This window comes from Dipodomys ordii, unplaced genomic scaffold, assembly GCF_000151885.1.
Source record: "Dipodomys ordii isolate 6190 unplaced genomic scaffold, Dord_2.0 Scaffold122, whole genome shotgun sequence".
Lineage (NCBI taxonomy): Eukaryota > Metazoa > Chordata > Mammalia > Rodentia > Heteromyidae > Dipodomys > Dipodomys ordii.
In genome coordinates this window covers 4,017,733-4,032,189 of record NW_012267338.1, presented here as the reverse complement: position 1 = coordinate 4,032,189, position 14,457 = coordinate 4,017,733, and the positions used below count along the sequence as shown (strand labels likewise).

Genomic DNA, 14,457 nt, shown 5'->3' with positions numbered 1-14,457 from the left:
CAGATAATACTAAAATAAAGTAGAAATGAGTTTGATTGCTGAATCCCCCTTTAAAATCATGCCATGTTCAATTATATGTATGTCTACTTTGATGTATTTTATTAACTGCCAGCTCACACAATTACTCAAATTCTAATAGTGGTTGAGAATCACATTGCACACTTTATAGACCATCCCAGCAATATGAATAGGTGTGGAATGTATTCCTTTTTGTTTATAACAAGCACAAGGAATGGGAACACAGAATAGAAATCTCCAACATCTCTGGCCATCATTTTCCTGAAGCTCTCTTCCTTCTTCTAGGTTCAGTTCTGCACCCGAGTAGCAGCTGATAGAATTATTACCACCAGAGTATTAGAAACACAAATATTGGCAAGTATTATTTGCAGGTAGCCAGAATATTATTACTCCAAAGTAATAAGGGTTTTTTTTTTGTTCTTGTGCTATTAAAATCTTGTATCAATAAGGAAAAATGTATTGAAACTTAGTGGCTGGATATAATAAGTTCCTAAATACAAACTCACAAATCTCAGGCTAGTTTTCTACTTTCCCACTTAACAAAGGACAATTTCTGGCCCTCATATTATTCACACACACACACACACACACAAGTAATATCATGTGTACATCTTCTAGAATGATCACAATATAACAACTATGAAAAGATTATACATTCTTTTTTTGGGGGGAGGAGTCCGGTCGTGGGGCCTGAACTCTGGGCCTGGGCGCTGTCCCTCAGCTCTTCAGCTCAAGGCTAGCACTCTATCACTTGAGCCACAGTGCCACTTCCGGTTTTTTTCTTTTTGCTTATGTGATGCTGAGGAATCGAACCCAGGGTCTCCTGCATGCAAGGCAAGCGCTCTACCACTGAGCCACCTTCCCAGCCCAGATTATACATTCTTGAATGTTAAACACTACTGGAATTAACAGATCCAAACATCCTATGATGAGTTTTCATGATATGCTCACCATCTGACAGATTATGTGTAAATTTACAGGGCTAAATTCGCCAAAACTTCAGACTTTCACTGGATCGATTATTATTAGAGCAGAATTCACTAAAAAACAAACCCTACTTTGTAGTGTCATTTAAAAAGAAAAAGAAGCCCCAATATCATGAAAGGAAGCAGGTTATATCCCCTGTCCATAGCTTGAAGCTCATTTCTCTTCACCTGACAAATAGGGAAGGCTTGGATCCCATGTGTTCTTCCACTGAGCCTTAACATCCTAGAGCTGAATTTTTGAGGGACTATTTATAAACCAGAACTCTGAACCATTCATTTGATCTATCAGAAAGCCCAGGAGGAGTCTGACCTCGGCCCAATGTCATGCCGTTAATTACAGCCAGACCCAGGGTCTGACCAGACATGTGCCCCTCACTGTTTCCCAGCACTGAAAGACATTAACCTCTCAGTAAACCATTACCTCTTGAAGAACTCTCTTCATCTTTAGTAATAAGGTCTTCACTGCGGTGCAGTCCTGTAGCATCAGCCTGAATGGTAGAGAATCTATGCCTCCGTTCTCCTCCACACTTGGTAGAGGCCGGTCCACAGAAGGACTGCTGGGTATCCGCCCAATGTGAGAACACCTCAATTCCTGGTCAACATCCTTTGTTAATTTCAGGGAAAGGCTCCTAACAAGGAAAACAGAAACAGAAATTACAATGCAGTGTAATTTGAGGAGGAATACCAACCCTCAATTTGATCAGAGTCATTAAGTATATTCGATAAAAATTCCTCATGGGACCCATGCCTTCTGCAGAAATGATCAAGTTATACATTAAGTGGTTGAGATTCAAAGACAATTATTATCTTAGAAGATGATCTTTCCACAATCAGGATTTCAGAGATGTATGGTATTTATTTAACACACATGGAAACATGGAAATAAACAAGAAAGTCATTGGAATACCAATTTTATACCAAAAGTTTCTCATGATATGCTTAAAATGAACTCTAATGAAAAGTTCAAGAAGCAAAACTGATAAGAAAACTAGCACTCATTAATTTAAATCACTATGGAAATTATTAAACATTTTAGTGACTTTTAGCTCGGAACCATCCATAAGGCCTTATGTAAGAAAGAAAGAAGTGTGAGATGTATGAACTCCATGATTTATAAAGGGAAAAAATAAACCACTAGTCCCAAGATACCACTTTAGTAGAAGGATCATTTTGAGCAAAGAAAACCATCAAGAAGCTGGTACAAAAAAAATCTCCCTGCCCTCCTCCTATGCTCTTAAAAATAAAATTTGCATTTGAAAAGATGCCCCTTTGCCAGAAAGGACATTCGTTAATTCTGAGACAATGTCTACCCCTCCTTAGCACAGAGAAGCATGAAACAACCAACTGTATTAGCTAGCTTTTGCAGTTCATTATGTTTATCTTCCCTCTATATTCTGCCCAAGAAACTCCAAGTCCTTCTCTTTGCTTTATCAATTCTCTAAAATTTATTAGAGTTTTGTTGTTGTTTGTTAAGACATTGTGTATGTCCCAATGCTCTTTTCCTCATGAACTATTCATCTCTCACATTCCTGTGTATACACAAGGTACACATGTCAATAAACTTATTTATGTTTCCCTTCTTGATCTGTCTTTTGATGATCTAATTTGCAGGACCCCAGTAGAGAGAAGAAAATCAAGAAACAAAGTGCTCACCCGTGAAAAGCTGCTTCTAGACTGACAAAAGATAGCTTAACAAGAGTAGATGAATTACAGCATACAGACAAGTCCAACATAACATATAAAGACCTTAAGAAATCTTCTGCAGAATATAAATACCACATACAGACACACATAGATATAGAGATAGACAGACAGACAGACAGACAGATAGATAGATAGATAGATAGATAGATAGATAGATAGATAGATAGAGATAGATAGATAGATAGATAGATAGATAGATAGATAGATAGATAGATAGATAGATAGATAGATAGATATGAGCTATGGCTGTATCTATGTGTATTATGTGATGAGCAGGTCCACTTCTCAGCAGTTATTGTTAAACTCTGCAAAGTGATTTAGCTGTGCAACAGCTTCCTCCTATGTAAAGACACGCATTCCATCTACACCTGACTATCACATACAGAACAGTCAGCACAATATCTGGCCAATAGTCTGCCCTTAAAAAACTGCTAGCTGTGATTATTTAGTATTTAATTAAAATATAAAATAGGGTCTATAATATATGTCTTATTACTTCAGAGGCTAATCATAATAAATAAATACACATGTGAACATAAGAAATACTGGAGATCAAAATATGTGTTTTCCAGGCTGGGAAGGTGGCTCAGTGGTAGAGCGCTTGCCTTGCATGCATGAGGCCCTGGGTTCTATTCCTCAGCACCACATAAGCAAAAAGAAAAAAGCCGGAAGTAGTGCTGTGGCTCAAGTGGTAGAGTGCTAGCCTTGAGCTTAAGAGCTGAGGGATAGCGCTCAGGCCCAGAGTTCAGGCCCCACAACCCGACCAAAAAAAAAAAAAAAGTGTTTTCCTTGTTCATTATCCAAAAAATTAAGAATTTAAACCACTTCTATCACAAATTATTAGAGTTGCATAGAATTGAGGATATGTGATCTTATTTGTATACTTGCATGATTTAATAGTGTCAAAAATCTCTAAATTTTATCTCAATATAAGTTGCAAAGGGATCTTTTCCTATAATTCAGCAAAACTGAACACATACGAAGATGTACACTAAGGATATCTCCCATTTTTTTTTAATAATTAAGATGAGCCATATACAGAACGGCATTTAGGAGAGGAAATTAGCCAGCAGTATTTTTTTCATGATTATTGAAGAGGTTCATTGTATCCAAGAGCACATCTGTTAGGAGTTTAACAGGATACCATTGCTGATCCCAAGAAGCTCATCACATTTATTTCTTAGGAGTGATCATTAAAAGCAATAATTGATATTCTATTACATGGGCAATAATGACCATGGAACATTTTACTCCACAATTTTAAAAAGCAGATGTACTATCACACCATAGTAAATAAAGGCATTCTTCAATTAGGTTCAAACAATTTGCAAAATTTGCCATTACAACCATCCTGTTGTACTTCCATAACCTTTGTCATTGGCCCATGGTTTGTAATTAACCATCTTTAATAACATATCAGTAATGTATTAATGTCTTTAATAATAGAATATTAGAATAATATAGACTAATAGGACATTATCAGGATCCAAATACTCAAGGATCTTTAGGTAACTACAATCTTAAAAACAAAATCCTTGGGTTGTTAAGATAAGAAAAATCTCAAACACAAAATCACCATTTTTTTCCAACACAGACAACCCGTAGTAAGCGTGATGAGAGTAAAGCAAATTCAGGTGCTCTTTTGTCTCACATTAGCAGGGCTCTCTGTGTGATAAATGCATACACTTTGGGTTGCTTGCCTCATTGTCATCCAAACCCCTGAAGTTATTAGAGTTTCAGGACGCAGAACAAATGTGCTTTATTTATAAAGAAAAGATAGTACCTTAACTTGTCAAAAAGTATGATAGTGAAGCTGGGCCAAGTGGTTCATTCATCACCATAACTATTTCAAACAAAACCCAGAGACGATGTAATCTCTCCATTGAGCACATTTATACGCCACTTTCCCACTCTAGGCCAACCCCATGAATCTTTGGTAGAATGGCTCCAAGGTACTTATAACTTCCTTATGAAGCTTATGAAAGCTGACCAAGTCTTTATCATTTAAATGTGAGGGTATTTAGATAAAGCTGAATTGACACTGAGGGACCTTTCTCAGTCTACAAGAAACCAAATAAAAAGGGATGTGTAAGAATAACACCAAATCTAATCAATATTATATTCAATTTCTTCGGGAAAGATGAAAGGATGTGAGAGTTTCAGCTGAAACATACAAATTTTAACTTTGAGCTATTTTGACAAATTGACCTTGTAGGTGTCACTGAGATCTTTACTATAATAGGATTCTCCTATACTAGTACAGTATATTACATACACTACATAGTATAGTCTCCTCTAGTTGTACAGTATAGTATAAAATATACATATATATTCTCCTATAGTGCTATAGCAATCCTATTTTAATATGACAGGTAAATCTAATGGGTACTATATCTCAACGCAAACTATAAAGTGATTAAAGACTTTACCACAAGAAAAATGTGCTCATCTTTTGGTTTTGGCTAGTTAAAACTAGTAATGTTGATTTAAAAAAAATTGTTTTCCACTCAAAAGAACTCTCATAATGATTTGAAGCCTGATAACTTCAGGGGCCAGATTGCCTAAGAGAATATGGATTGTGTTGTGACATTGGCACCCCATTGTTCCCTGTCAGGTGAACCATCCCCAATCTAGTGCATTGGGGACTAGCATTCCATGGCTGAAGTCATGCCAATGACCTTCACTTCATAGTGTCATTGTCATTTGCTAAGCAAATGACCAGGGAACAGAAATAGAAGAATAACTTCTTCTCCAACACAACAAAAATATGTACGCCTGCGACTGTCTTCCAAATCTTCAATGAGTAGATTGTCAGGGAATGATAACTTTTTTTTAAGGACTCTAATTTTGAAAACTATTTACTATTTTTTAAACTTCATTTCAAAAAAATATTACTTATGATCTATTTAATCAAAGCTTGTATAATTCTAAGACAGGTACAAGGATGTAAGTAAATCTATGCTAGTATACCAAACCAAAACCAAACAAAAATGATCTTGTTCAAGAAATTACCTACACAAGAAAAAAATCTCACTGATAACAAATAACCCATATTTAGTTTAAAAACGAATTGCTGATCTGAAAGTGTTCCTTTAGGAAATTACTGATCAGTCAAATTATTTCCTAAATGGATATTTGGTCATATTTCTGAAAGGGGAACTAGAATGTTCTTCTGTTAGTCTCCACAGTGTTACAGAAACTTAACAATTTACATTTAGATTAAAAATTACACATATATGTTATTTTACCAGCACCTGTGATAATGGGAAAGGGAAAGCAGAATCCAAATACCTTAGCCTTGCAAGCAAGGTCTGAGATGATCTAAAATCTGTCTTCCTCGTGACCACCCATAATACCCATCTCCCTGCTCTGACTTCCAAACACAAGGCTATTTTAGCCCTGAACTATGCAAGGGCCTCAGAGCCTTATCCTTTATTCCTTTTTGTGCATGAAAAAAACATCCCATTCCTTCCTTCCTCTATGTTTCCCTTTAAACTATATCACATCTCCAAGGAAACCTTTGCATCTAATATACTAGTCATCCGGTCCTTCTTTTCTTATGATAAGGCTTCTTTATAGCTTCTGTCAAATGTGCAGTTAAAACATTAATTTAAGGAGGTCTTGCAGTATACATTGGACAAACACAAAGAAACACTACATAAGTTACCATCACATTTATATTTAAGAATATTGCATTACATGAAGGAAAGATTCAGAAGTGTTGAAAATGTAAATAAAATATTTCTGACAATTATCAGAATTATGGTGGTTCAAGGGTGTTCAATTTAAATGAGCTTTCAGTGCAGTATAAAACATTTAAAAGTTACTATAAAACCTTAAAAAGCCAGGTGCCAGTTAATCATGTCTACAATTCTAGCTACTCAGGAGGCTGAGATCTGAGGGTCTCAGTTCAAAGCCAGCCTGTGAAGAAATGTCTGTGAGATTCTTATCTCCAATTAACTACCAGAAAGCTGAAAGTGGAGCTGTGGCTCAAGTGGTAGAGTGGTCGCCTCAAGCAAAAAAGCTCAAACACCGCACTCAGGCCCTTAGTTCAAGCCCCGTCTGGCAGAAACAAAACATTTTTTTTTCCCACAAGGTTGTATACAATGGTCGAATCAGTAGACCACACAAGTTGAGTGTGAAAAAGCATGATATTCCATTAGATTTAACATCTGTACTTAATATTTAGGACACTTCAAGTTTGAATTTATGTTCTAAGTATTATATAGACCAAAGGTATAGCATTCTGTTTTTCTGACCTATAAATCCATTGATCATTTTTCCATTTTATTCTGCTGTAATCCTGCTGTGATTATGCCTATAATCTCAGCTAACTGAGAGTCAGTGTTCAAGATCACAGTTTTGCCCAGCTTCAGAAGTAAAAATATGAGGATGGTAGTCTGAGCCAGCTGGAGCAAAAAACAAGACCCTGTCCAAAACAGAACTAAAGCAAAAAAGGCTTCGACATAATTCAAGTGGCAGAGAACCTGCCTATCAATCATGAGAACATGAGTTTAAAACCTCAGTGCTACTTTACTAATGTTAAAAGAGTGTTAAATTTGTGAATATAAATACTTATAAATAATGTATAATTATGAGTAATCATGTATAATTATTTGCACATAATTGATAGCATTGAAATTATAGCACTAAAATTATAACAAATACTGGTTCTCACTATTTACTAGTTATAGTAAGTACTTGTTTTTTCCTAAATTTTAGAAAAACATGTTTTTTGTATCTCCTAAAAACTTTGAAAGTTCTTTCTCTATTGTTATAAAACGTCTTTGTTTCTCTATTGAGTAGTTTTCCCCATTCCCTTTATTTCCTGAGTATTTCTCTCTCTATTTTTGTTTTATCCAAGATTTGAGGTTTAAAGAGCATTTCACTTATGGAAAGAATCAGAATTACAGAACATAGAGATAAAAGTACTTGTAAAAAGATAATAGAAATTAGCAACCCAAAATAGTTTCAATAGTATTTTGTGTACACAGAGATACACATGAAATCTGTACACATTTATATTTAAATATTCACTGTAAATAATTATTTAATTGCAGGGACAAGCTTTTTAACACACTGTGGTTGGATTAATAATACAATCAAAACTCCCAGAGAATTACAATGAAGAGGACCAAATCCTCAGCTTCTTTCAACATTAACTTATTATAATAACTATTGGTGATAATGTTATCCATATCCTCATAAAAATTCTAAGTATAATCATAAATAAGTTCCTAAGAAAATGTATAGGCAGCTTATTATGAAATTGTTTCAAGAGTACTATACTTTACATCTGAATGCCAACAACAAACTCGGTGGAAGCAATATACACTGTCAGCACACAGCATTATTCAGGAGGGCTGATTGTGAGCATGTAGTTATTTTTAACATAATTACAAGTTTAACCATGAATGGAGAGGAAACACACAAAAAATTTCTACCATCTTTCTGAAATGATATTGATCCTTACTCTGAAACAGAGAACCCATTGGAGGTCTGTATCTAATCAGAGAGCAACAATTGGTCTACATGAAAAGCAGATAGCACGATTTATGCATAATTGTTCACCATAGAACTGTCAAAATATAAATGACTATTGGAAGAAACAAACAAAAAGTCCTTGAGTTTAGTGAGAAAATCTGCAGTGAGTCCTTGTATGGGATAGCATCCACGCAGAATGTCACATAGCTGAGCTGATTTGAATGCTGCAGTCTAAAATAGCTGAACTGCGTTCTGTTATTCATCAATACAGCACACACATAGACAGATACTCCAGTCATACGTATAAAGAAGATATGTGGCTATGAATCAAAACATTAGATAAGTTAGAAGGCACAAGATGCGTTCAGTTCTGTTGACAAATCTCTTCCTAACTCTTGTCTTGAACACACAGATCTTTAGACATTGGACTCTGTCATTGCCAATGTATTTCTCTCTGAATGCTATCTCACTTTCTTTCTTTCTGAGCTGACTTGTACTTGACATTTCAAACCAGATAACAGTGGTTGGTGGCGGCATAGGAGGGTTTTTCTTTGACACCAGAAGCAGAAACACAGATTGGTATCGATGTCCAATTGTCTTTGAAACAGAGATGAGGACGGAAAGGAACATAGCCAGCCTATTCTTCACATAAGCAAAGAAGAGCTGATAAAATAACCTCTCCATTTCTTTCTTTCAGGAAGGGTAACAGAAGAACAAGAAAAAAACAAACAGAAAAACTTCAAAACGAAATCACATTCCATTGCAAGGAAGTCTTCCCTAAATGGCAACATTTGATTCCTTTTTCTCTTTCTGTGCAGATGGGTTGTTTTGCTTTTTTGCAACTAGAAGAATTGCTCCAGTTTCTTTGCTAATGGTGGCTTTCTCTTCTGAGTAGGTCCTTCCTCTCCTCCATGCTTGCAGTCTTAATTGACAGTGCTAAACAAGTTCCCATCCTTTCCTGACCTCGGTGGGCATGTGATCTGAAACTGATCTGAAGATACCAGGGGTGTAGATCTTGCTGAATTATCCTCAGATGGGTTAGATCCTTAGATGGCTTAGATGGGCCATCTATTCATTCTTGCTACTTGGAACCAGATTCACGGGCTTATAGGCCACATGTTTAAAGAGTGCACTTTTACAAAGGTCTCAGACTCTCTTTAATTTTCTGCTGGCACCATCATGAAATCTTAATAACTCCTGAACAAGAAGCATTGCATTGTTTGATGTTGCACTAGACTCTACAATTATATACTTGGCCCTCCTTCTAGCTCAGTTCCCTGAGAATTCTCTTGTTATTTGGCCCAATTTAAGCTCTTGAGATTTCTTTATTCCTGTGAGCTATTGCATATCCTCCCAATAAACATCTTTTTTTAATGAGAAGAGCAAAACTATGTCTCTAGGGCTTGCATCAAAGAACTCTATATTACCTATTTTAGCAGGTCAAAGACTGACATGTAAAATGTAGGGTCAAGTTATTTCCAGGGTCTCATCTCTTTTGGTGTATTCCTGTCATGTCCCTTCCTTGTCATCTTCAGCTTTGCTTTAGAGTATTTTTGCTTCATGGATATTCAGAATTCATTATGGGATGCTAGCTTTCATTTTATTCTATGTCACAGGTCACTTACGTTTTGTGACTCTTTTGTAAAAAAATCATACCAACGCTGTTTCCTGCTTTCACCCCTCTGATTTCTCCCAGGTAGAATTAATCCAACTAAAAGGTTGTTAGCTGATAAGGAAATGTTACAACATACTTTTAATCACTAGGTTACTTCTTATTCAGAGGAATGGCTACACATACAAGCATCGGGAGCAAGGCGCCAGCCCAAAACTTTTAGAAACATTTATTTCATCCAGTCTTACTAAATAGGGTGCTATATATCATGTCTATAAGTTTGTCTTGCATTTAGAAGGGGAAAAAATACATAAGCTCTTCTAAAGCTGACCTCTTTCCACCAGGGAAAAACAGAGGCTTAGAGGTCAGTGCCAGAAAATTATATGAGCTTTGTTTAATGTAGAATCACTCTGCTTTAAAATGGCATTAGATGTGGCATAAATTTGGAAAGTTTTATGTTACACTGTCTAAGTTTCTTCTCAGTGGTAGCCCTCATAAATTGACTTCAGCTTATTTTCTCTCTTTGTTCGTTAGAAAAAAAATTCATGGTTGCTTTTTGTGATTACCTTGTCTTTGTGAGGATGGATTATCCTCTAGTCTCCAAGTATATTGTCCTACTAAATTATCAACAGGAACTTTAGGATATGCTTTCCAACATCTTCAATGTAATAATAATCAAGTAAGGATTTTAACTTTTTAAAAATCTAGACTCCTTATAGTTGATGTTAGGTGAAATGAATCCCAAATAAGTATTCAAATGTTTTTTTTCTTTCATGCAATTGTTTCTAACGTATTTATAAGATGATTTCTTTTTTGCTTTGTATGTCCCTCCCCCACGGTATAACCCCTGCTCTCACTGTATTTGATGTTGGTATAATTTGTGGTGGCAAAGGGCAAAAACAAATAGTTTAAATAGGGATTCAGGTGGACCCATTGCAACAAAGAGATGTACAACACATTATGTGGAAAAACGAACTTTACAACTCTGGCCAGGAGGGGGTGGGGGGTAGGGGCAGAGTGAGGGGGGGGGGGGGGGGGGGGGGGGGGGAGGGGTGGAAGATGGGAAGGGATAGGAAGGGGAAACAAAGGAAGAGGCAACAATGCTTGATGAGAAATGTACTCATTATCTTTCCTATGTAATTGTAACCCTCTGTACGGTATTTTCACAAAAAAAAAATCTAGACTTCTGCTAAACATTCTTCTGTAAACCAAAATTTTTACCTAAGGGTAAAAATTGGACGTGGTTCCAAATATTGTAATGAACTCAGTAATTTTTAAAATCACTTTGTTGAGCTTGCAGCAGGAGTCTTTGCTGTTTTGAATTGTTTATAGTTATTATTTAAAAGAAATAAGAGAGGGGCTGGGAAGGTGGCTCAGTGGTAGAGCGCTTGCCTTGTATGCCTGAGGCCCTGGGTTCGATTCCTCAGCACCACATAAGCAAAAAGAAAAAAGCCAGGAGTGGCGCTTTGGCTCAAGTGGTAGAATGCTAGCCTTGAGCTGAAGAGCTGAGGGACAGTGCCCAGCCCCAGAGCTCAGGCCCCACGACTGGAGCCCCCCCAAAAAAGAAAAGAAATAAGAGAAAGTAGTGTGGAGTGGAGTGAGGGGAAAGGAAAAGGAAGGGAATGAGGAGGGAAGAGGAGAGAAAGGAGGGGTGGGGAGAAGGAGGGAAGAGAAAGGAGAACAAAGACCATTATTGAGAAAGACTATAAGAAGCCAGCAACAACTTCTACATTGATGTGTTCTGAAAAGTTTCTACAATAATTATAATAATTATATTTCGAATTCTAGGTCTGTTCTCTTTAAGATGTTAAAGATGCTTTTGCATGTTTTGTGGGTGATTTTCTTTTCTGTATCAACAGTTTCTGTGTCTGTGTGTGTCTATATATATATGTATGTATGTAACATATTAAGTAACATAATATTAAGTTAAGAAGCTATGATGGCTATCTTCATATGCATTGATTTTATACAAATATTTCCATGAGGTTATGTTTGCTAATAAACACTCACAAATATGAGATGCGCCAAACATAGAAGAACTGAACGTGTATTTCAGAAAAGAGCTACTTTTGGTTTTGGACACTACGGAGCTTAGATGTTGATAAACAAGTATCTTCTGCTTTCCGAATCATGGTCATGGTGTTTTCCTGTAAAACCAGCTGAGATTTGAGTAAATCCCATTGGTATTACAGGATGCTAAGGCATTAAAGTACTAAGCATCATGCCTTTAACCTCTAGGTGTTATACTCTAAAGGATTTAGTGAATTTACATCTCAGCACTCAGATACTACACAAAAAAGATAAGCATGAAATATAAGCCACTAAAATAGTCCAATTACTTAAGACAGGTCAAAAGGTCACACAGCTCTTCTCCTTTATTCTATCTGTAGTTTTTACAGAAAAAAAAACTGTGCCATTGACTGGCTTTTTCCTTTTTGGTTTATTAAGAATATTGACTAATTCTGTTGATTTAAATTCAATGCTTCCTTATTTTCTTATGGCAGTGATAAAAGGGTTGGTCTGTTATCTGTCTTCTCTATGAAGACAGAGTCTTGCTCTATTAGTTCAATTCATATCAATTAGTTTGATGATATTTTCCTGCACAAGCAGGTGTGTTTTATCTACAAATAAGATTGCAAAAGGAACAGCTGGAATATATCTTTCTATTGCTAACCAGAAGCATTGTTTGGACTTTCTAGGTAATCTCATGGGGCTATAAGCATTTATTTTCAAATGACACAATAAATAGTATGAAACTGTTTTGTACTGTCTTGAACTTTGTTAAGTAAATATATCAATAACTTCATCTTCAGTATGCCAGATCAAGAAATCAAAACCTTTAAAATAGTTATTTCTTCTTAAACATTAATTTATATATATATATATATATATGAAATTACTATTAAGTAGTTGGTAGTAGTTCACAAATATTCTGATGTTTGAGATAAGAATATTAAAGAAAGGAGGAACTTTTGACTCACACTGACTATTCCTTGGTTTATTATGTGATCAGTTTCCTGAAATCATATGTTTAAACAGATAGTCTTGATAAGCAACTATCGTAATAAAATCCTACCACCATGTAACATGAAGTGGAAGATAAGTTAGAACATTCCAGTGTACTGCGGTTTAAACTCAGGGCCTTACTCTTGCTAGGTTAGTATTGTAACCTAACACGTCACTATTCTAACCTAACACTCAAGCCGTCCGACCTAAGAAGCTAGACATATGGGGATGAGCCACTGGAACTCACGCTCAGATGAATATTTTAAAACAAATTACTCTAATAGGGCAATAGTCACAGAACAACCTCACTAATTTTCATTTTTTTTTGTTCTAGACCTAAAAGGATGATTTGCTTATATTTTAAAATGCTTTCTGAGTGTCTATCTATACAAACTATCTCTGAGACAGCTGGCTAGAGTATGTGTATGTGTATGTATATATACATATATATACATACATTCTAATAAATATATATATATATATATATATGTCCTAATAAATTTGTAAGGCATCAGATGCTACATAATGATATAATCATCAACAATTTTCCTTCAAAGATAGTTGTGTCAAAGAATTCCTACTTGAGGATTAGGTTTATGTCTATAAATGGAGTCTTTTTGTTTCTTCTTTCAGAACCTTTTTTCCCTCTTTCAAAAAGAAAATTATACCAGACTAGATTTTTTGACATAAAAGTGCTGGTGTTATCTTTGTCTAACAGACTAGATAATGTCACAACACTACTTAAATAAAATTGCCATATGAAGTTTTTTAACAGCATACCATAATCATCTGCATTAACTTATAAAACAAATCTACTAGCTAGTCAATATCAACTATAATAAAGAGAAAAGCAAAAAAAAATACAGCCCTCAGTAAGCCTGCCAGAAAACATTTGATGTCACAAAGCCTGACTAGTAACCTCAATTTTCTCATTATCTAGTAAGGGCTGCAGGAAAAACAAATATCTAAGTATAAAGACATGTAGAATGAAAAACTGTCCTTGCCTCTTTTATGGCCAAGTGCAGTAAATGTACAAAAGATGTAGTTATTATTATTATAGGAATCCAAGATTCTATTTTGGAAGCAGTAGGGTTTGGTACAAGTATTGGATTTTAAAACAATGCTATCAGAGCAAAGCGGGTAGAATGGAGAGCACATCCCATAAAGGGAGGAGAAAATGAGCCAAATCCTAGGAAGAAGATATCCAAGTAGAGAGATAAGGCTGGAACGCCAGCTTATTTTCTTTATAATAAAGCAGGCTGAATTTTCTACACCACAGATTGTGCAGAATGCTCATTCTCAAAGCCATTCTACAGAACTGGAATGGTCGGAGATCAATAAAATAAGTAGTGAAGGAACTTGGAATGGATAAATAATAAGTGAGGATATACTATTTTCTAGGTGAAATGATATGTGCATTACAAATATAATGGAAACCAACATTTCTGAAGTTTTATTTATATACATATCCTATTTTTACTAATGTCACCTATTCTGTAGATTTCTTGCAGCAATGTATGTGTTGATAACTGTAACAAGCCTAACTTTAATATTCTGTAATAAATAATAAATTAAATACCATTGTATATTATTAAATGTCATGTATTCTGCTCCATTGTCATGTGTCATAATTGCAAATATCATATA

General features: G+C 35.5%; 1 protein-coding gene across 1 annotated transcript in view; it reads right to left on the bottom strand.

Annotated features, from left to right (window-relative positions):
* Window positions 1-14,457, bottom strand: part of Ccser1 (coiled-coil serine-rich protein 1) — a 401,729-nt gene that overhangs the window by 142,482 nt on the left and 244,790 nt on the right. The window contains exon 6 of the mRNA XM_013029707.1: window positions 1,426-1,633. Coding sequence (XP_012885161.1) covers window positions 1,426-1,633 — 208 coding nt within the window. The remainder of the gene's footprint in view (window positions 1-1,425; window positions 1,634-14,457) is intronic.